The sequence below is a fragment of the Xenopus tropicalis genome, chromosome 9 (genome assembly GCF_000004195.4).
Source record: "Xenopus tropicalis strain Nigerian chromosome 9, UCB_Xtro_10.0, whole genome shotgun sequence".
NCBI classification, from domain to species: Eukaryota; Metazoa; Chordata; class Amphibia; order Anura; family Pipidae; genus Xenopus; species Xenopus tropicalis.
Window position 1 is genome coordinate 83,615,485 of NC_030685.2, and position 21,711 is coordinate 83,637,195.

The 21,711-nt window shown below is 42.5% G+C and overlaps 1 protein-coding gene across 5 annotated transcripts in view; it reads right to left on the bottom strand.

Moving 5' to 3' along the window:
- Positions 1-21,711, bottom strand: part of speg (striated muscle enriched protein kinase) — a 169,542-nt gene that overhangs the window by 21,520 nt on the left and 126,311 nt on the right. For all 5 annotated transcript variants that reach the window (XM_031892844.1, XM_031892843.1, XM_031892845.1 and 2 more), the window contains 18 exons: positions 20,715-20,944; positions 19,496-19,615; positions 18,789-18,893; positions 17,894-18,100; positions 15,961-16,084; positions 14,958-15,130; positions 14,423-14,535; positions 12,648-12,816; positions 11,090-11,183; positions 10,461-10,661; positions 9,164-9,224; positions 8,459-8,536; positions 7,681-7,853; positions 6,666-6,692; positions 4,728-4,880; positions 4,595-4,637; positions 4,434-4,502; positions 47-2,909 (listed from right to left, as the gene is read on the bottom strand). In XM_031892844.1, coding sequence (XP_031748704.1) covers positions 47-2,909; positions 4,434-4,502; positions 4,595-4,637; positions 4,728-4,880; positions 6,666-6,692; positions 7,681-7,853; positions 8,459-8,536; positions 9,164-9,224; positions 10,461-10,661; positions 11,090-11,183; positions 12,648-12,816; positions 14,423-14,535; positions 14,958-15,130; positions 15,961-16,084; positions 17,894-18,100; positions 18,789-18,893; positions 19,496-19,615; positions 20,715-20,944 — 5,003 coding nt within the window. The remainder of the gene's footprint in view (positions 1-46; positions 2,910-4,433; positions 4,503-4,594; positions 4,638-4,727; positions 4,881-6,665; positions 6,693-7,680; positions 7,854-8,458; positions 8,537-9,163; positions 9,225-10,460; positions 10,662-11,089; positions 11,184-12,647; positions 12,817-14,422; positions 14,536-14,957; positions 15,131-15,960; positions 16,085-17,893; positions 18,101-18,788; positions 18,894-19,495; positions 19,616-20,714; positions 20,945-21,711) is intronic.

Consider the following 21,711-nt stretch of genomic DNA (forward strand, 5'->3'; position numbering starts at 1 on the left):
GTAAGTTGATTAAGACAAGCAAATGCTTTCAAATGCCCAAACTCACCCTTGACTACCATTTCAGATTTGATGCTGAGACCAGATTCAATAGACTCAGTTGATGGAGCTGAAACCTGGGAAGCAAGTTGGTTCTGGGGAATACCTAGTTTCTTTAAGTTCTCTCCTTCTGAGTTGGATCTCCTAAGTAAAGACATTAATGGAGAACTTTTGTCTGTACGCCCTTCTTTCTTCTCTGTTCTCTCTGCATCCCTTCTATCTTCTGATTGGCTCCTTAGTTTCATAGAAAGTCGATCCATAGTACTGCCTATTTTCTTTCTCATGGCCAACACTGGTGATTGACTACTCTTTTTCTGGTCCTTTAGATGTTTGTCTGTGATGGTTTCTATTGAGCCTGTTTCAGAGTTCAGGCTCTCTGTATCCTTCTTATCTTTGGAACTTCCTCTACCTATTGACCATGAAAGTCGTCTACCAGTACCTTCTACTTCTTCTGCTGGTTTCTGCTTCCTTTCAGTTGGTGGAGTTTTCTTAAATCTCAAAGAAAGCTTTCTCATAAAGCTTGAATCCCTCTCAGCATCTGGCAGATCTTGCACTGATCTTGATCTTTCATGTAGCCCAAGAGCTGCAGGAACAAGGAACTCTAGTGGGACACCCACAGGACTAGGCCTGTACATTTCTTCTTCCCGAGATGCATGGGCTGCAGCTAAATTCTTCTCCTCTGACCAAGTCCTGGTAAGCTTTTTTAGACCTCGGGTAAGAGAATTTTCACGGTTCCTCTTGAACTTAGCCTCAAAGATTTCTTCTGAATCAATGTTGCTGATAAATGGGACATTCTCTGTGCTGGAAGATCTGGTGTTAATCAGCTTGGGTTCTTGTGATAGCTCATCCTTGCCTTCTTTATTGTTTACTTGTGATATTCCTTGAGCCTTTGCATCTCCAGTGGCTATAGGAATTTCTTGAAATACTGGCTGAGCTTTTAATGGGGCCTTTGAACATTCCTCAACAACTGTCTCAGGTTCCTCGGGCACTTGAAGTGTTTGAATCATAGCAGCATAAGGTGATGATATAGCTGCTGTTTTATCTACTGGTTGGACAGCTGGAGAAGATAGTTTCTCTTTACCTGTTATCTGTGGAAGTGATGCATCATTCTCAGGCATTGTTGGAGAATCTGCTATCTGTACTTTTGCAGTGGAAGGTTTTAGCACTTGGGAGGCTGGCATAGGCAATGGTAATGGAACAACAGCTTGTGGTAAAGGTTCTTTAATTTTATCTTGCTGGTCTGTTGTTTCTGTTTTTGATATGGATTCCTTGGCCTTAATGGCCCTTGATGACGAGTACTCCTCTTTAGATTTAGGCATCTCATTTGTCAGTACTGAAGAGGGTAAAGGTTCAGGTGGCACAGAAAGAGACTGCTTAGAAGGCAAAAGTAAGGGTGGTGGCTTTGTTGGCACAGTTTCATTTGATGAAGTAGTAGCTGGCAGGTTCACATCTGCTCTAGGGATTTTGTCCTGTGCCCTCTCTGTTTGAATACTTGGTAACTCTGTTTTAGATGCCATTTTATCCAAAGGTGGAGTCACTCTTGGAAGAACAATAACCAAGTCCTTCAATGAATTTGAGTCTTTGTCTTTATGATGCTGAATAAGAGGTGTGGTGCCCTTCTCAGCTTCCTTATCACTCTGAGTTTCTGGCTCCCCACTTTCTGCCTTCAATTGCGGTGCTTCTGGAGTTAGAGATTTGGGAATCATCTCTCGCGGTGTTTGAGGACGTGATTCTAATCGGTCTGTCAATGCTGAAAGAGAGGGAGACTCTTTAAGACGCTGTGCCTCTAACTGAGCAAGAGGTATTTCTAGGGGTGCCCCTGACCTGCGATGCAAGACCAGTGGCTCTGTGTCGCTGTGAGAAAAGGAACTGGTTTTCCTTAAGACTCTTTCTTCAGTTGCTTCTCTACCAGGCGCAGCCTCACTGGAAGCAGCTCGGGTTAGTTTGATGGCGGGAATAGGACTCAGAGAAGACTGATCACTTCTTGGGGAGCGTATAGATATCTGCTCTGCTCGCTTCTTGTCTACAGAAAGTGTTTCTATGAGTGGGCCTCTAAGACCACTGAGTTTTCCATCTGCCGAACCTCCCCTCAATAGCCTCTGTCTCATCATTTCTAACCGCTGAGCATATTCTTCATCAGCTGATCCAAACTTTCTTCGTAGTGTGCCTCGATCCTCCAATCTACCTGGGCTCCTGCATCTGGTTGGTAGCTCCATTGAGGCAGCTTTTATCATTCCCTTGTCTGGTCGATCTCTCTCTTCATCTCCATCTGTTGTAGACACATTGAGCAAAAGAGCACTATCTGCAGAGCTTCCCCTCCTCAGCTCTCCTCTACGAGCTGCTTTAATTTCCCCATCAGGAACGTCGGCAGATTCTAAGCTGGAACCTTTTTTCAGAGGCCTACGAGGATGCTCTCTTTTTTCAGTTTCTGAAGTTTCCTCATCAGAAGAAGAACCAACTTCAGCAGACCTGTTCCTTGTAAGGGTTCCTTTGGCATGCTTGGACAATGGACTTGCTTGGACTGTTGCTTCTTTCTGCTGAACTGCTTGTTCTTTAAATGTGCTACTAATTTCCACTGCCTGACTTCCTTCTTCCTCATCTTCTCTACAGCTGCCATTGTCCTGGGGCTGAGACAGTTGTTCCTCATCTGTTGGGATCTCATTCAAGGACATGCGTGATCCAGAGAATTGGACCTGGAGAGGCATAGGGACAAAGGGAAGCTCTTCCAGGTCATCAGAATCAGAGGAGGATGACAATCCGGATGCTTCCTTGGAATTCTTGGGTACAGCAATGGACAAGTGATTGCTTGTGTCCTGAAGCAGCTCTGGAATGGTTCTCATCACCATATTGGACTTATAGCTGATAAGTGAGCGCTGAGAAAACAAACACAAGAAGATATTTATGTTTTGATGTCCATTCAGATTATTTACCTTACGTCAGTGCTGTCCAACTTCTGTGCTACCGAGGGACGGAATTTTTCTGACCTACGTGGTGGAGGGCCAATAATGGAAGCCAGTTTTGACCACTCCCCTTTTTGAAACCGCACCCACTTGAAACCACACCCGTGTTATCACATGACCATACCCATATTAATGGTTGTAGTACAGCAAAAACCTGCCATACTCTGCCTTCCCTACCCTGCCTGTGTGTGCCATACTCTGCCTTCCCTACCCAGCCTGCGTGTTCTATACTTTGACTGTGTGTGCCATTCTTGGCTGGTTTGTGCCATACTTGGCTGGTTTGTGCCATACTTGGCCTGTGTGTGCCATACTCTGCCTGTCCTATCCTGCCTGTGTGCGCCATACTCAGCCTGCCCTATGCTGCATGTGTGTGCCATACTCTGCTTGCCCTATGCTGTATAGCACACACAGGCAGCCTACAGTGACACAATGCTGGCACTGCTGCACAATAACTATATATTAAAAAACTTTTTTATTGCAGTACCACCTCAGTATATGTTCTTTTTGTAGTGTGCAGGGATTATTTGTGGGTTTCTACTGCTCCTACAGTCTGACGTGTGAACAGGGGAACAATGGGGGTGATTACAGCCTGAGCCTGAGGTGTGAACACTGCAGGGGGTGAACAATGCAGAGATTAAAAGGTGTGAACAACACAGGGGATTACATATTTAAACAATACAGGGGGATTACAGCCTGAATCTGAGGTGAGAGCCATGCAGGGGGCCAGTTAATCTCAGTACTGATACCATTTAAAGTTTACACAAGAGTAAGCCATCAAAGCAGCCAGACAGGTGGGGGGCCACACAGAGGGGGGTTGCGGGCCGCCAGTTGGACAGCACTGCCTTACGTGATAGTAAGTCTTGTGATAGCTTGAGAGGGCAACCAGTCAAATCTCATTCAGAGATTAATGTCTTAATGATTTTTTTTTATCTCACTCAAAACTCATCAACGCATCTACATTAGCCTCCCATTGTACACAAATGTTGTTAGTGCTTCCCTTTCAAACACATTCCCATTTACATTCAGTGCTATGGAGGTGATTGCAGACAATTAATATAAAGTGGTTGCAGAACCATGTGCAAGGCAGGTTATAACTTTTGTTTTGCCTTTGGACAGGTCCCTAATAATGTAATACAACATATTTCCATTCCACTCATTATCTAAATAGTTTGTTGATCACTGCCGAATGTATGTTTTTTGTTATTTTAGGTGGGTTCCCCTGGCCCCATGAATACAGTGCTACCTAATACAGGTAGTTTGGTATTCACTTGCTTTAGGGTGCAAAGTGCAAACAACATGGTAACTTGCACCTGTTTTTTTGTACCCAGCCCTAACAATGCTAAATGACCCCTAAGGGGCTATCTTGTTTGCTCCTCACTACAGAAGATGATCAAGTGTTATTGCCATAACAAAGTTCCACAACTCAGTGTGACTTACCTGCCATTTACGGCGAGACTGGAACAGCTTCAGATGGTCTGTGCTGATGCTTTTCCCTTTCGCTAAAGTCTGAAAGAAGATAAAGGATATTAAAGTTGTATAGCTATACATTCAAAATACATACAATACATTGCTACAACATCAAGTCAGGGCACACTCACTTTGAACCAGGGGTGCTCCAAACTCTCTTCAGCATTAGGCCTCCTGCAGGAATAAGGTTTTAGTAAGAATAATAAAAAGCAAAAAGGGACAAATATATATATATATATACTGTATATTTATAATTATACTCACAGCTTCTCATTGCCCAAGACTTTGATTAGGAAACCACGTGCTTCTCGTGTGAGACCAACAAACATCTTCTCTTCAAATGCCACAGTGTAACCCCGGATATTCATCAGAGTGGTGTAATCATTCTCCCCAACAAAGGGCGACACTCCGGTAAGGCTATTAAAGATAAAAAGCAATAATTTCTCGAACTGTTTCACTCTCTGAAACTTTGTTTATTCTTTGTTATACACATCTTGTAAAAATCCATGGATATCTTGTACCTAACAAGAACCAAACATGAAGAAGCTTCACTTTCCCTGTCTGTTCTTTTCTCCAACAGTAACGAAAACCACAGATTTTCCATGATTAAAACAATAGGCAAAAAGTATGTTCGGCACAATCACTATTTATTGCACTCACACTGAAGGGAGCATACTATCCTGTTAAATGACTTGGAGAACTGGCTTCTGCTGTTTTCAAGCACAACAACACTGAATTTAATACCATGACAAATTGAAAGCATTGTGATGACCCTGTGCAGGGTGCAGCCGATCTTGCAGAATCCACACAGAGATTTGAGACTGCAGGATAGCATTTAGCTTTATTGCTGGCTGTTCTCCCCACTTCCTGTGCTCCTCCCCTTCATTTCCCCTTCCTGTGTGCACAACCTTCTCATTACTCCACCTATGGCTAAGCTGCTAATGCATATTAAGATAAACATGTAACAATTTTTGCAGGAATGGATGGAACGACGTAATAGAATTACACTTTCTTTCGATATGCAACAAAGGTTTTTGGGTGAATGTAAAAGTGCTCAGGTATAAATCTGGGCTTGATTCGGCCACCCAGACGCAAGGCCAAATTTGGCTGATCCAATGGTTGGGTCTGAAGCCTAGGATTTTCAAATCTACTGTCTATCTATCTGACAGAAATGGGTTGGGTAGGCCTATCAGTCGGCCCCACACACAATGGGTGAAAGACAGAGTCAGCAGGTTTTATTAATCTGTGTATGGCTACCTTTATTTTGACAGGAAGATTTTGTTTATGTGTGTATTTGTGTGTATGAGTAGGGGCAGCTATGAGTTATCTGACAGCAGTGCCTTCTCATGGAGAAAATTTTCAGGTAATAATTCTTTTATCTTTACCAAAAAAAACCCCCAACTATTGACATTAGGCACCATGTGCGATCTGCTTGTTTGTTAGCCAAAGGAGCGGCCAAACTGTCAAATTAAACTAGTGGCAGTCGGACAAATCAACGAGCCAATGCGGTCCCCGATTCAGGGTCAGACTGGGGGGTGCAGGGCCTACCGGGGCTCCTGCCCCAGGGGCCCTGCAGGTGCCCCCGCCGGCCGCATCCCCTAACCCCCCCCGCATGGGCCCCCCTAACCCCCCATAGGGCCCCCCACCTGACGTCCTCCCCATAGCTTGCGTAAATTTAACGCGTCAGGGGAGGAACGATCGGGCAGGGGGAGCGCCAGCAAGGGTCTGGTCTGGCCCGCCGGGGCCCACTAGGGGATTTTTCCTGGTGTCCTGTCGGCCCAGTCCGACCCTGCCCTGATCTGACGGGAAAATCAAACCTGCCCAATCAAGATCTGGCCAGATGTCGGTCTGGTAGGCCCAGTGGGGGTGCCCATACACGGGCAGATGACCTGCTGAAAAGTCCCGAATCTGCAGCTGAAATCTGCCTGTGTATGGCTGCCTTTAGGCATAAAAAGGTTTAAATCCATAATGATCATCATCACTACGCCCATATAATCAGCCTAATTCCTACACCTAAGTACTCCAGCCTTTTCATTTCCTAAAAATCAAAACTACTGCCCTGGCACCGTTTTATCTACAAGATAAATTTGAATCTAAAGGATTCCCCTAGGGCCGTCCCATTCCGTGTAGCAATATTGCTGTGCTATTCTACATTCAATGTGACATCCAGTGGAAAAGTAAACTATAAATGAAAAGGCTTACCATAAATATGCCAGGACTCCAACTGGCCTGTGGGAAAGAAATCACAAGATTAGACACACACAATAGTGGCACAGACTGCAGATACGGACGTAGGAGATATAAATAGGGCATCAAGGCCGTCAGATCCACATGCCTTCTATCTATTCAATAGCAATTCTTAAAAATAAGCGAAATGCATTGAAGTCAATAGGCGACATTTTTGACAATTGTTTCTTATGCATGCAACTTTTTTCTCACTTCGACATGGGTGACTTTTTTTTTTTTTTTTACCAGCACAACTTTTTTCTCACCCAAATACATTCAAGTCAATGGATGGTTTTTCTTGGTGCATTTTTTGTTGCAGCGAATTTTTACCGCAGTTACACAGAAAAAATTATCAGGTGGCAAAATGTGTAATTTTGCCTTTAATCCATGACTGGTAAAAAAAAAAATCAGTAACTGGTAGCTATGTTTTTGAGCTGCTTCAAAAAACATGTGGGGAAATCACCCCACATGCCATTACTCCTATAGTTTCCATGTTTATATGCTGAAATCCAGCTGCAGAACAATTCTTCTCTTTCTGCATCATTTGAAATCCTGGCAGGGGAGGAGGGACTAAAACACTGATGTTACACATTGTAACAACTTCTCCACAGCTTACAGACAGCATGCAGGAACTACATAACCCACAATGCATTGCACTTGGATGTTTCCTTCCTTATTGACATCACGTGTGCAGCAGGGAATTGTGGGATTGGGAGGAGGCAGGCTGAGGACAGGCGACTACTACATTTTATTTGAGTCACAAAGTAGTCAGCCAGATCAGCAGGGGAACAGGGGGCGGGGCTTAGGGAACTGTTCCAAACCATATTACACATTACATTAAAAATCATGAAAAGTCTGCTTGAAATTATGTTTACTCTTCAAAAAACTTGTGTTTGGGTGGAGTTCCCCTTTAAATTACAGTCTGCACAAAAGTCCCTACCACCACAAATATTCAATATTATTGTCACGCAGTTTGTAAGTCAGTTATTACCATATGTCCGTTACTGTAGAAATTGGCATCTGGTTCACAATTTCGGGCGCCACAAATTCCGGGGTTCCGTATTTGCAGTACTGAGGATCCCCCGGGGTTAGTTCCTGAGCGTTTCCAAAGTCACAAATGCGAATCTGTTCACTAGTCGTATCGGCCATCAGGATGTTCTCTGGCTGCACAAACAGACCCGTGTTAATAAAGTTCTTTCGCCCTTAGGTGCCCGAGGGCTCATTAACAGTGAAGAGAGCCCTGCCCAAAAGAGCTTACAATCCCTGTAGAGTGTAAGCTCTTTTGGGCAGGGCTCCCTTCCCCTCCTGTATCGGTTATTGATTGCTTTATATGTTACTCCTTGTAGAGTGTAAGCTCTTTTGGGCAGGGCTCTCTTCCCCTCCTGTATCGGTTATTGGTTGCTTTATATGTTACTCTGTATGTCCAATGTATGAAACCCACTTATTGTACAGCGCTGCGGGATATGTTGGCGCTTTATAAATAAATGTTAATAATAATAATAATAATAACTTATAGTGGTGCTAGGCTGTATCAGTTCAGTAACCCATAACAAACAATCAGTTGCTTTGCTTAATTTGCAGTAGAGTGAATAACTTAATTATTTTTCACAGTATTCTCTAACATGCAGGAGTAAGCAATCTCTAATACCCCATTGCAGAACTACAAATCCCAGCAGTGCTTTTGGGGGTAAGGGGTCATTGTGGTTCTGGAACAGCTACAAACGGAACTCTATTACCTTTCACACAAAAAGGCTGTCAGTGCCTCTCACCTTTATGTCCAAATGCAGAATGTTTTTATGGTGCAAATAATCTAACCCTTCTAGGATTTGCCGTATAAACGAGCGGATCTGTAAAAAAATAAAAAATAAACTATGTAAGTCAGTAACTTGCGGAACAGAATTGATGTTGCCATAGTACAAGTAAATGTGAGACTAAAACAGGCAGTGGGTCCTGCTGGAAAGAAAAGAGAAACAACCCCAAAAACACATACAAAAGCCTGTGTTCACCAGCTAGGCTGACCTGATAGAGAACTGAAGTCTGTCTTTGCTTGTGTGACTGCAGGGCTGTGATTGGCTATCCCCCTCCTACTGTGCTTCTGGCAGGGACCGTTAGGACACTCCCACCCTTCATTTGAAACATGGACAGGGACCTGAGAGGATCTATAGGGAACTCCAATAAAGGGGCTGTTTTAAAAGATAGTGATTGGGAAGGGTGTCCACTTATGTCTTATTAGAAAGAGTTTAGTGGGCATTTGCTATTCCCCCAGGGCAGAAGTGCAAGAGCATTAATGGGACAATAGCAGTGCTCAGTTCTGCCAGGGGGAATGGCTGCCCTCTGCACCTCATGCAAGATAAACAGAAGCAGAGATCCAGTGCGTGATACCAGTACAGAACCACCCAGAACACCTTCCATTGTGGTTTATCATACACAAACACATGGAACACAAATATAGTTTTGTGTTTTAATGTTCTTACCTCTGATTCGCTCACTGTAGGCTTTCTTGTCAACCTCTCTAGGAGCTCCTCTTGAGAACAGCTGCTGAGGGTCAAGGAAAATCATTTGTCTACAGGGGCGTAACTAGAGAGTAAGCAGAACTTGTAACCAAAAGGGGGTCCAAGAGCTATAGAAAACCCAGTGGGACAGTAACTGATAAATATATATTTATGAAAAATGCCTTATTCCCAAAGTTTAGGGAGGCCCAAAAATGATTTTGCTATGATAGCCGTGCAGTATGGCTAAACCATTCAAACTGTCTGGGCATGTATGGCCAGCATAAATATTCTTACCCTCTTTTGTAAGGCTATTTTGCTGCTAGCTATACCCATAACTATAGTGGGGAGCTCAGGAGGTGTAGGGGGTCCGGTGGAACAGTAAAGGTGTCTCTTAGACAGATTCGGCAGCTTATTGGCCCATGTAGGGGCACTAACGACAGGCCTACCTGACTGACATCTGGCCTGGAATCGGGCAGGTTTAAAAATTTAGTCGGATCAGGGGCCGCATTGGCTCATTGATGAGGTTACCGAACAAATCCTATACCCGTCGTTCCAATTCAATCGCTTGGCCCCAGGGCCAAACGACCGAATTAGCCTGTATTAGCCTGATATCACCCACCCGTACATGGGGATATCGGGAGAAGATCCGCTCAGTTGGCGACATCAACAAGCCAGCGGATCTTAGCATGTATGGCCACCTTCAGGCTAACACCACTCCTATTGTTGCCAGTGGAAAGCCATTTTGCAGCAGATAGTCGCCCATGATAAATCTCTGCTAGCAGAGCAGTGTTGTTTCATTTGTTTATATATTGTTAAGGCTAATCTCAGTGAGAAACAACCCCGCTCTGCTTCCCTGCCCTTCGGAACACAGAGCAGTGCTGTTAGTTTCTGGCCAGCCGGCAGTGAAAGGATTCCTGTGCATGACTTCAGGAGGGAGAGGAGATAAAGAATGAATTGAGCTGCATAGAATCGGTTATTTTAAAGAAACAGTACAACATTTGCAATTGAAGACCAGATAAAGACCATTTTCTGGCCAAACTCTGCCCTGAAATGCACAGTGATAGGTGGATCTCATTCATTCCAGTTACTACACACGTGGGGGGGCATTGTGTGGGATCAGGATTGCATTGTGTGAGCTAATACATTTTTATGAACCATTGATATCTTGTGAACCATAGAGCTCATTACAGTTACAACCACTCGCTCTATGGGGTTGTCCCATACTAGCAGTTCCATTCCTACGTGGGGTTCTAGCACTTCTGCCCTTTTTTGAGGATACAGTTCCATGACAATGATTAGAGCACTTCTTTTCTCAAATGCATCGTAGAAGAAGATGATCCTGTCGTGTCTGAGCTTGGACAGTATGTCCCGCTCCCTCCGTGCACTCTCCCTGGTTGCCCCACGGAACGGTATGAATTTAGCAGCAAGATCTCGCCCGTTGCTCTTTTCTACCACATGTCGGACATAGGAGAAGGCCCCTCTGTCGAGAAAGAAGCATTCTATTAGTTGTCTTGCTAACACAAACCCAAGTCACATTCTCCTCACTTATACATTTACATGGTTTCATAGTTAATTTGGGTAGAAAAAAGACCAAAGTCCATCAAGTTCAACCCTCCCAAGTGCCCACATATAGACCCATATCAACCTATCTATAAAGTCACATACATTAACTATATATAAATGGAAGTTCTTTTGTGCAGGGCCCTCTTTACCTCTTGTATTGATTGCTTTGTATGTAATTCTGTATGTCCAATGTATAAACCCACTTATTGTACAGCGCTGTGGAATATGTTGGTGCTATATAAATAAATGTTAATAAAAATAATAATCTATGTGCATGCACAAATGAATCGCAGTCCATCTAGGCATTATTATATACGTATTAAGGTTGTAACGGCTGTATCTCACCTGCCAATTTCTTTATGGATGTTGTAGAAATCAGTCAATCTACGAACTTTGAGTATATCTATTTCCTGTATTGCAGATCCTGCCCCTGGTTCATCTGTTTAGAGAAAAGAGGAGCTATAATCAGTCCTGCTCCCTAGGCTCTGATCTTTAGCATGACCAAAATGGACTACCATACACTGTTAAGGGATAAGGGATCTTTCCATAATTTGGATCTCCCTAACATAAGTACACTAAAAATCATTCAAATATTAAATAAACCCAATAGGCTTGTTTTGCCTCCAATAAGGGGTAATTATATCTTAGTTGGGATCAAGTACAGGTACTGTTTTATTATTACAGAGAAAAGGGAATCATTTAACCATTAAATAAACCCAATAGGGCTGTTCTGCCCCCAATAAGGGGTAATTATATCTTAGTTGGGATCAAGTACAGGTACTGTTTTATTATTACAGAGAAAAGGGAATCATTTAACCATTAAATAAACCCAATAGGGCTGTTCTGCCCCCAATAAGGGGTAATTATATCTTAGTTGGGATCAAGTACAGGTACTGTTTTATTATTACAGAGAAAAGGGAATCATTTAACCATTAAATAAACCCAATAGGACTGTTCTGCCCCAATAAGGGGTAATTATATCTTAGTTGGGATCAAGTTCAGGTACTGTTTTATTATTACAGAGAAAAGGGAATCATTTAACCATGAAATAAACCCAATAGGGCTGTTCTGCCCCCAATAAGGGGTAATTATATCTTAGTTGGGATCAAGTACAGGTACTGTTTTATTATTACAGAGAAAAGGGAATCATTTAACCATTAAATAAACCCAATAGGACTGTTCTGCCCCAATAAGGGGTAATTATATCTTAGTTGGGATTAAGTACAGGTACTGTTTTATTATTACAGAGAAAAGGGAATCATTTAACCATTAAATAAACCCAATAGGGCTGTTCTGCCCCAATAAGGGGTAATTATATCTTAGTTGGGATCAAGTACAGGTACTGTTTTATTATTACAGAGAAAAGGGAATCATTTAACCATTAAATAAACCCAATAGGGCTGTTCTGCCCCCAATAAGGGGTAATTATATCTTAGTTGGGATCAAGTACAGGTACTGTTTTATTATTACAGAGAAAAGGGAATCATTTAACCATTAAATAAACCCAATAGGGCTGTTCTGCCCCAATAAGGGGTAATTATATCTTAGTTGGGATCAAGTACAGGTACTGTTTTATTATTACAGAGAAAAAGGAAATCATTTTTAAAAATTAGAATTATTTGCTTATAATTGAGTCTATGGGAGATGGCCTTTCCGTAATTCGGAACTTTCTGGCTAATGGGTTTCCGTATAAGGGATCCCATACCTGTATTATACAATGTAGCACTCTCTGGTCCTTATACTGACTCTTTGACATGATACTGTACCAGCTGGTTCTCTAACATGCAATATAAAACTCACTCAACGTAAACAGCAACGTTTTCTGACAAGGTAATATTTACAGCATTTCTGCACGTATGTACCTGTGTATGTTATATAATATGCAGAGCATTGGGTTCCTTACCTGGGCACACTTGCAGCTCCGCTTTGCAGGAAATTTCCCCTGAAAGGTTCCGTGCCGTGCAGGTGTACACACCGGAGTCACCAAGTGCCGTGTTTAAGATCACCAGAGAGCACTCGGTATCATCATACACAAAGCTGAAGTGACCGCTCTCTGCCAAAAGTACCCCATCCTGGATAAAAAGAGCTGGCTATTAACCATACGGCAGTACAACAGGGTAGGGGTTTGTTTTTAGGTCTCCCGGACAGCAAATGTGTATGGTATTCTTATGGTTATATAATTCAGCCCCCAAACACAATGGATATTCAGCACAGTGTGAGAAACAATGATAATAATAATAATAATGATGCACTGGACTAAATTAAGTGGTGCAGAGTAACACATTTACATTGTATTGATATTGATTAAAGGGGTGGTTCACCTTCAGGTTTACTTTAAATATGTTACTAAATGACCTCTTCTTATCAAATTTTCAATTAGTCTTCTTTTTTATTTTGTAATCGTTTTTTAAATTATTTGCCTTCCTCTTCTGACTCTTTGCAGCTTTCAAATGGGGGTCACTGACCCCTGCAGCCAAAAAACTATTGCTCTTTGAGCTTACAGTTGTATTATTACCGTTACTTTTTATTATCTATCTTTCTATTTTGGCCCTCTCCTATTTATATTCCTGTCTCTCTTTCAAACCACTGCCTGGTTGCTAGGTTAAATTGGACCCTAGCAACCAGACAGCTGCTCAGTTTCCAAACTGATGAGCTGCTGGAAAAAAAAGCTAAATAATTCAAAAACAGCAAATAATAAAAATGAAGACCAACTGCAGAATTTCACTCTCTACGTCATACTAAAAGTACATTCAAAGGTGAACAACCCCTTTAAATGCTTTGAACTTATCTTCATACATGTAGATGGTTAAGGGTGGTGAAATATACATAAATACATTGTATTTTAGGCTAAAAACTCATATAACAGTGTCTGTTGATGATGATGATGGGCAAACATGAACCACTGGAAGCCTGTACAATAAAGCCCTTTCTAAACAATTAACCATATTGGTCTCTTACCAAGACTGGCACACCACCCCTCCCATTTTGATCCACAATATTAAGTCACAAACTATATACTCGAGTATAAGCCGATCCGAATATAAGCCGAGGTACCTAATTTTACATCAGAAAACGGGAAAACTTATTGACTCGAGTATAAGCCTAGGGTGGGAAATGCAGCAGCTACTGCTAAGTTTCAATAATCAAAATAAATACCAGTAAAATTACATTCATTGAGGCATCAGTGGGGTATATGTTTTTAAGTATTTATTTCAAAGAAAAACAGTAAACTAGCTCTGTAAGTGGAGAAGAGGGTCAACAAAAGCAATTGTTTTATCAACAATGATACCTTAAAAGTACTACCCCCTTAGCTCAATCAGCCACCAAGCTAAAACACGAAGAGTTAAAATCCTTCAAAACTATATATAGTTTATATAGAATATAAATGTACAATGTCTAGTGCAGAATGGGGCAGGTGAGGATGGTAGATGAAGATGAATTTGGGAGCGGGCCAGGGCACTGGGGGGTGTGGTTGCGGGTGGGCTAATCACAAAGGACAGAGGGTGCTAGTCTGGAGGGACCCATGGCATCCGACTCAGCACATTTTGGGTGCTGAAACCTAGGCTTATACTCGAGTATATACAGTAAATAAAAAAAAATCTAAAATTCAATGTCTTCTATATTTTGGTCAAAATCCATTAAAAACACCCTGAAAGCTTGCCAGTGGGCACGACCTACTTTGTACCACATGATGTCTGGAATAGGCTTCCCTTCCACCACGACCACAAAACGAGCTGTTTCACCAACACCGATCTCTATGTCTTCCATGATGGACTCAAAGCGAGGAGCCTCTGTGGAAGCAGAAGACAACAAAATGAGACTTCTAGATCAGCAATTCTCAACCTGTGGGTCTGGGACCCCTTTGGGGGTAGAACAACCCTTTCACAGGGGTCGCCTAAGACCATTGGAAAACACATATTTCCGACGGTCTTAGGAATAATTTTATGGTTGGGGGTCACCACAACATGAGGAACTGTATTAAAGGGTTGCGGCATTAGGAAAGTTGAGAACCACTGTTCTAGACTGTATAGGAATCCCATGCATGCCTGCAACATTGGCAAAGTAAAGCTTTTTGAAAGAAATGGGGAATCTGTGGCCTCCAGATGCTGCTGAAGTTGTACTATTATGACTGTAGAAGTTGTGCTGCAATATCTGGAGGGTTGCTTTACTACTTGCTTATGGACAACCACCACTCAGCTATATCCAACCTTACCTGCGAGCTCGATGGAAATAGTGCAGCTATCTGATCCGTAGCGGTTTTTAGCCTCAAATGTCAGCTGCCCCAGGTCAGACTTCCTTGGGCTGAACAACGTGAGCGAGTGCTGGTCGTCATCCGGCATACTCAGCTCATACACACCCTCGACATTGCTCAGAACGGTGTCTATTCTAAGGAGAAAAACAATAAGTATTATGATAATGTGCAGATTGGAGGTAAATGTGATTTTTCAGGCATAGGTTTATATAGAATAAAAGAGACCGACTGAGTGTTTAAAAAGTAAACATAATATCAAGCAACTTTGCAATATACATTAATTAAAAATCTGCAGCGTTTCCATGATTTTTAATGTAATAATATGGTTTGGAACAGTTCCCTAAGCCCCGCCCCCTGTTGATCTGGCTGACTACTTTGTGACTCGTCAATAAGGAAAGGAACATCCCAGTGCAATGCATTGTGGGTGATGTAGTTCCTGCATGCTGTCTGTAAGCTGTGGAGAAGTTGTTACAATTTGTAACATCAATGTTTTAGTCCCTCCTCCCCTGCCAGGATTTCAAATGACGCAGAAAGAGAAGAACTGTTTTGCAACTGGATATAAATGGGATTTATTCACATTTTTTAAAGGAACAGATTACAGTGATAGGTATATTAGGGGTTTCTGTGTTGTGTGGGGCTCTTTAACTAAATTTGGTCTGGAAGCTTGGGTTCCCCATCAGTGGGAGATTTTCAACAAAATATGGAAAAATCTGGAAAAAAGCATCCAATACAGGAAGAAGAACCATGTTACCAGCATGTATTTACTCTGTCAGGCAGTGTAAGCACAACTACACCCCCCTTTGAACCTCAGTTATGCCAAGGAAAGCTCAGGATTTATTTGTAGGTTTCTCAATGACCCATGATCGGTAAATTTGGAAACTATTCATATAAATAAAATCTGTACCATATCACTAGCTAAACTGCTCCATTTACAAACAAGCCAATTATCTACATGTGCTTGTACCTCTGCCACGTGACTTTGGCATGTACGTGGTTCAGTGTCACGGTTATGCAAAGAGGCTGATTTTCCACCATATACAAGATTTCAGGCCGATCCAGTATAGAAGGCATCTCCTCCAGGTAGGGACCTACAACAGCAGGACATGACTGTCACATTACTTTACATTATTTTCCATTTTATATATAGCGCCAACATTATCTGTAGCGCCTTACAAAGATAATACATCCCTTAGATCAGACCTTTCCCTTATTCAGTGGCCCTGAATGTAATAGAATGAGATCTCAATGAGAATCCCACCCAGTCTGTGCAAATCATGGCTCCATGTTCTCTGCTTCTACTATTGACGTTGGAAGCAGTAACCACAATCTTTCTTAGGAAGAAAAAAAGACAAGTAAATGTTTCCTTATTCTGACTTATTACAGTCCTATGTCGGATGCTGGGAGTCTAGTACAGCACAGAAATTACAACCATATGTTTGATAACAGCGAGATGGCTAACATAATACTGGTAAGCCCTTTTTTAACTGGTAAATTCCTTGTATCTGTGATTGAATTGGTGGCATTTTCTTTTAGAAAGCTAGGGGGCAAACTGGAACAGGTTTATGGAGTGTAAAGGTGGCCATACACGGGCTGATTGTAGCTGCCGATATCGGTCCTTTAGACCGTTTTGGCAGCTTATCGGGCCGTGTAGGGGCAGGAACGACGGGCCTGCCTGACCAATATCTGGCCTGCAAAAAGATTTAGTCGGATCAGGGACCGCATCTGCTCGTTGATGCAGTCCCCGAACCAACTGAGCCCATTGTCACCGTTATAATTCAATCGCTTGGCCCCAGGGCCAAACGATCGAATTAGCCTACATTTGCCTGATATCGCCCACTCATAGGTGGGGATATCGGGAGAAGATACGCTCGCTTGGCGACCTCGCCAAGCGAGCGGATCTTAACATAAGGCCACCTTTAAGATCCCCTTTAAAAGACAAGCTTGTAATAGAGAAGTTATTTTTTACTTCAGTCCTGTAACCCCCGGGTTCCTTTTTTGAAAAAAATCCCCCATTGCTTTGTTGTACCATGGTGGCATGCTAACAGGTCACATATTGTTGAGATCCACTGTCCTGGGCTGCATGCATGTACATTAGCAGCATGTTAACCATTAGGGCAATGGCACATGTTGTGTATTATTGCCTGTGCTTAATCTATCATTTAAGTCCTTCAAACCAGTTTGGCAGCTTATCTGCCTGTATATGGGCACCCCTGACGGCCCTATCCGACTGACATCTGGCCTAAAATATCGATCGTGCAGATTTAATTTCCCCGTCAGATCGGTGACCGCATTGGCTCCTATTCCCATCATTGTAATCTAATTGTTTGGCCTGAAGGAAGATTACTCTGATATATCCCACCTTAGGAAGGCATATCGTTGGAAAGATCCACTCGTTTGGCAACCTTGCCAAAGGAGTGGATCTTAGTGTATGCCCACCTTTAGGCTCTTAAGTGCCCATTCATGTGGTCCTAGACAGCAAATCTCTGCAACACCTAAATTGCTAGTATGGTGCTGTGGTATAAGAACATTACTGGATGAGTGGAATTATTTATATAAGAAAACCATTAGCTAGCCAAAAGATGTACAGTAAGTAACTGGGGCCCCAGTGTGGTGTATTACAAAAAATATTTTTTTAAGTTTTGCTCAAACGAATTAGCTTGACACTAATAAAACTATAAGCATTGCAGTTATGGCTCTGCCCTTCTCATAGAGACACAATACAGAACAGGCTTGGTGAAAATAATTTTAAACATGACTTCAATAGTTAATGGCTGTTCTATTACAGATCTTTACAACAAAATATGCTTGAAGCACAGGGGTTACTAATTCCTACAGACAAATAGATAACTGTTCATACTCTTTTCATGCTGTTTTGTTTTGGCTGAAAATATTCTCACCTCTATTAAAGAGACAAACGCTTTCACTGGGAGGGGAAGGTTTACTGTGAGAAGTTGGGGTGTTTGTGGTCACACGGAAAAGATACTGATGTTCCTTGGTCAGAGATCTGACACAATAACAAGTGTCTTTTAGGTTGGTGGTGATGACTGTCCATTGGGGAGATCCCACCGCTTGCTGCTGGACTGAGTATGTAATCTGAGCCAGATCTGGGGCCAAAAAAAAATAATAAACATTAACATTGGTCATCTGTATCCAGTTATATTAAGACATATATCTATGCAAACATACAGATCAACCATAACATTATATACATTACTATAGCTCATCAGTTTACACACACAGACACTGATACCACGACAGCACATACAGTAAGCACAGATCAGCAATAACATTATAAGGGTAGTATAATACAAATCTTAAAGTTTGCACCAGGCCTAGTAACCAAGTCACAAAGTTTGCTCCAGATTGTTTGCGATGGGTTAAGGTGGCCATACACGTTAAGATCTGCTCGCTTGGCGAGGTCGTCAAGGGAGCGGATCTTCTCCTAATATCCCCACCTATGGGTGGGCGATATTGGGTGAATTTAGGCTAATTCGGTTGATCAAATTAGAGTGGGATGCGGCCCCCGATCCGACTACATTTTTTAACCTGCCTGATCGAGATCTGGCCGATTTCAGGCCAGATGACGGTCGGGCAGGCCAGTCGTTTGTGCCCCTAAACGGGCCAATAAGCTGCCGAATAGGTCTAAGGAACCGTTATCGGCAGCTACAATCGGCCCGTGTATGGCCACCTTTACTAGACCTGGTGACTATGATATCAGTCTTTTTCACTGTGCATCAATCAGTATAACACAGGATCTACAGGAGTAGAACATCAGTTCTATAAGTGACATACCAATGGCTGGGTCCAATCTCTTGGGTGGCTTCCACTGGAGCTTCACAATTCTCCCAGTTACAGAGGTAATGATGGGGGGACCATCTGGAGGAGTGGGTACCAAATCTGCAATGAAAGAGGCATTGTTGAGGTTAAGCAATACAATTATAGAATATAAACAATATATACAATTATATCATATGTAAGACTACAATTTTACCCTGACTTTTACCCCCCCTTTATCGCTATTCTGTATACATTGTTCCTAAACATAAAAAAAAAATGAAAATTGAATTGAAGAAATACAATGTGGAGGACACTGACACAAATCAACCTTTTTTGGGGATTTATGTTGATGACCTATGGTCAGCCATATACAAGTATGGGAACTATTATTCAGAATGCTCGGGACAGTACATGGTACTGTTTTATTATTAAGAGAAAAACAAAAATCATTTTAAAAAATTAAAATTAATTGCTTATGGGAGATGGCCTTCCCGTAATTTGGAGTTTTCTGCATAACGGGTTTTTGGATAATGGATCCCATACCTGTACAACCTTTCCTTTATATAAGGGGCCAGTTTACTTAAGGTTGGAGAACCAAATTTCTCGAAAAGAAATCAGCACAGTGCATGCATTTCAGAAGGAGGTTGATTTTGATTTAATTTTCTTACTTAAACTATTGTTCACCCACTAACAAATAGAACCATAAGGTTTCTAATTCTTACCTGTGACATACAGGTGCGCATAGCAGGCTGCTTTCCCCACTTTGTTTGAGATGACACTTTTATAGACTCCGGCATGAGAATGAGTAACAGAGGGGAAAACCAGGCGGTGGATGTCTTTATCTGCAGCAAACACAAACAGTGGATATTGTAAGGAGCACTACATTTGATGGGAAAATATGCACTAGCAACCGTATAAGCTCTGCACCAAACGGGGGCAACCTGTGGAGCAGCAAATGTTGTGCAAGGAAGAACCTTAGGGCAAAATAGTGGCATACAGAGCTCCCCAGTGAGCCACATTCAAATATAACAAGAGTTGGGGAGCAACACAACCATGAAGAAGGTTCCTGAGGTGCCAACTGTAACTGGCTGTTTGGTAACCCCTATGGGGACTGGCAACCAATAGAAAGCTCTGTTTGGCTTTACACTGGGTTTTATGCAACCAAAATGTGCCGCTAAGCCAGGAATTAAAAAATAAGCACCTGCTTTAAAGGGACAGTTCACCTTCAACTTAGCTTTTAGTAGGATGCAGAGAGTGATATTCTAAAACTATTATACATGTTTTTTGAATTATTTAGCTTTTTTATGCAGCAATTCTCCAATTTAGAATTTCAGCAGCTATCTGGTTGCTAGGGTTAAAATTCCCCTAACAACCAGGCATTGATATGAACGAGAGACTGGAGTATTAATAGCAGAGGGCCTGAATAGAAACATAACAATAACAATAAAATTGTAGCTTCAAAGAGCAGTAGTTTTTTGGCTTCTGGGGTCAGTGACCCCCCACCCCATTTGAAAGCTGCAAAGACGTAAAAGAGAAAGGGAAATAATACAAAAACTATAAAAAAGAAAAAATGAAGACCAATTGAAAAGTTGCTTAGAATTGGCAATTCTATAACATACTAAAAGGTAGCTTAAAGGTGAACCACCCCTTAAAGGAGAAGGAAAGGTCTATGTAAATACAGCCATAAGCATTCACAGAAAAGCTGCACAGTTCTCTCCTCTCTCCCTTCCTTCACCTGCTCCCCCCTCCCATAAGAATGCATAAGCACTCTCTCCCCCACCCTTAGGAATCTGTGATCTGAGCTTCCAACAGCTAAAACTGCAGCAGGAAGCTACTGAGACCAAGCTAAAATGGCAGCTGCTATCTTAAACAAACAGAGGGAGCTTCTTATCAGAAATGTAGTAGTAAATTTAAGGTTAGACAAAAAGAAAAGTTCCTCACATTGAGTCATTCTGCGATCATCAGAGCTCTGGATCTTCTGACCATTGTGATACCAGGTGATGGTAGGGTACGGCAGACCGGTTACCTGACACTCAAGTTGTACCTCCCGAAATTCCACCACGTCAATGTCCTGCAGAGGTCGCAGGAAATCCGGCATCATCACACCCTCTACCTCACACTCCTGCATCTCTGGCTCTTCTGGAATAGATGGCATCTTCTCCAGCTTGGAGCTGCCAAGGAGGTTGGATACAGTGAGATAATGACCACTTTACAGACACTCAGGACAATGCTCAGAGTGGTAACCTTAGCCTCAGTCAAGCCACTGGAAGGCATGCATCGTCCATGTACTGTATTTCCTAGCTTTTATTACTTTATCTTAGATCATACATTTGACTATGGCAAGTATAGTGAAAGGCTTTTGTGTCCTGTGCAATGATCACTCTAAGCTGTGTGCTCTTGTGCATGCAAAGCAATGTAGGAGTTGTGCAATTTCTAACAAATGCCGCACAAGACTTCTGTGTCAGACTGGGGCGGTGACAGTACACCAGGAAAACCTTAGGAATCATGGGGGTGCTTGATGTCCTACTTGTACTGGGCCCCAGAGTGCCAGTAGGATTTCTCATGGTGACTATACTCAGGAGAACACCATGCTGGGACTGGATAGAAGAAACATCTTTGAAAGTCCTGCAGTGGCCTAGGGTAAGGAAGGAGAGCCATGGAACTGGAGCTGCAAATAACTAATTGATTAAGAATGACAGCAGGAGCAATTGGTTGTACCCAGCGTCAGATTTGTAATGCGGGCGCCCCGAGGCCGCTCCCGGTCATCGCCCACCCCCCCCCCGACTGCACATGCGTGGGGCTTTACTCTCGCATACGGAACAGTGGGGGTGAGGTCCCCATTGCTCCATATGGGAGCAAAAGTTTAACACTTTGGTGTGGCGGGGCGGCATGCTGCCCCCACATTTGTGCCGCCCTAGGCCCAGGCCTTTGTGGCCTC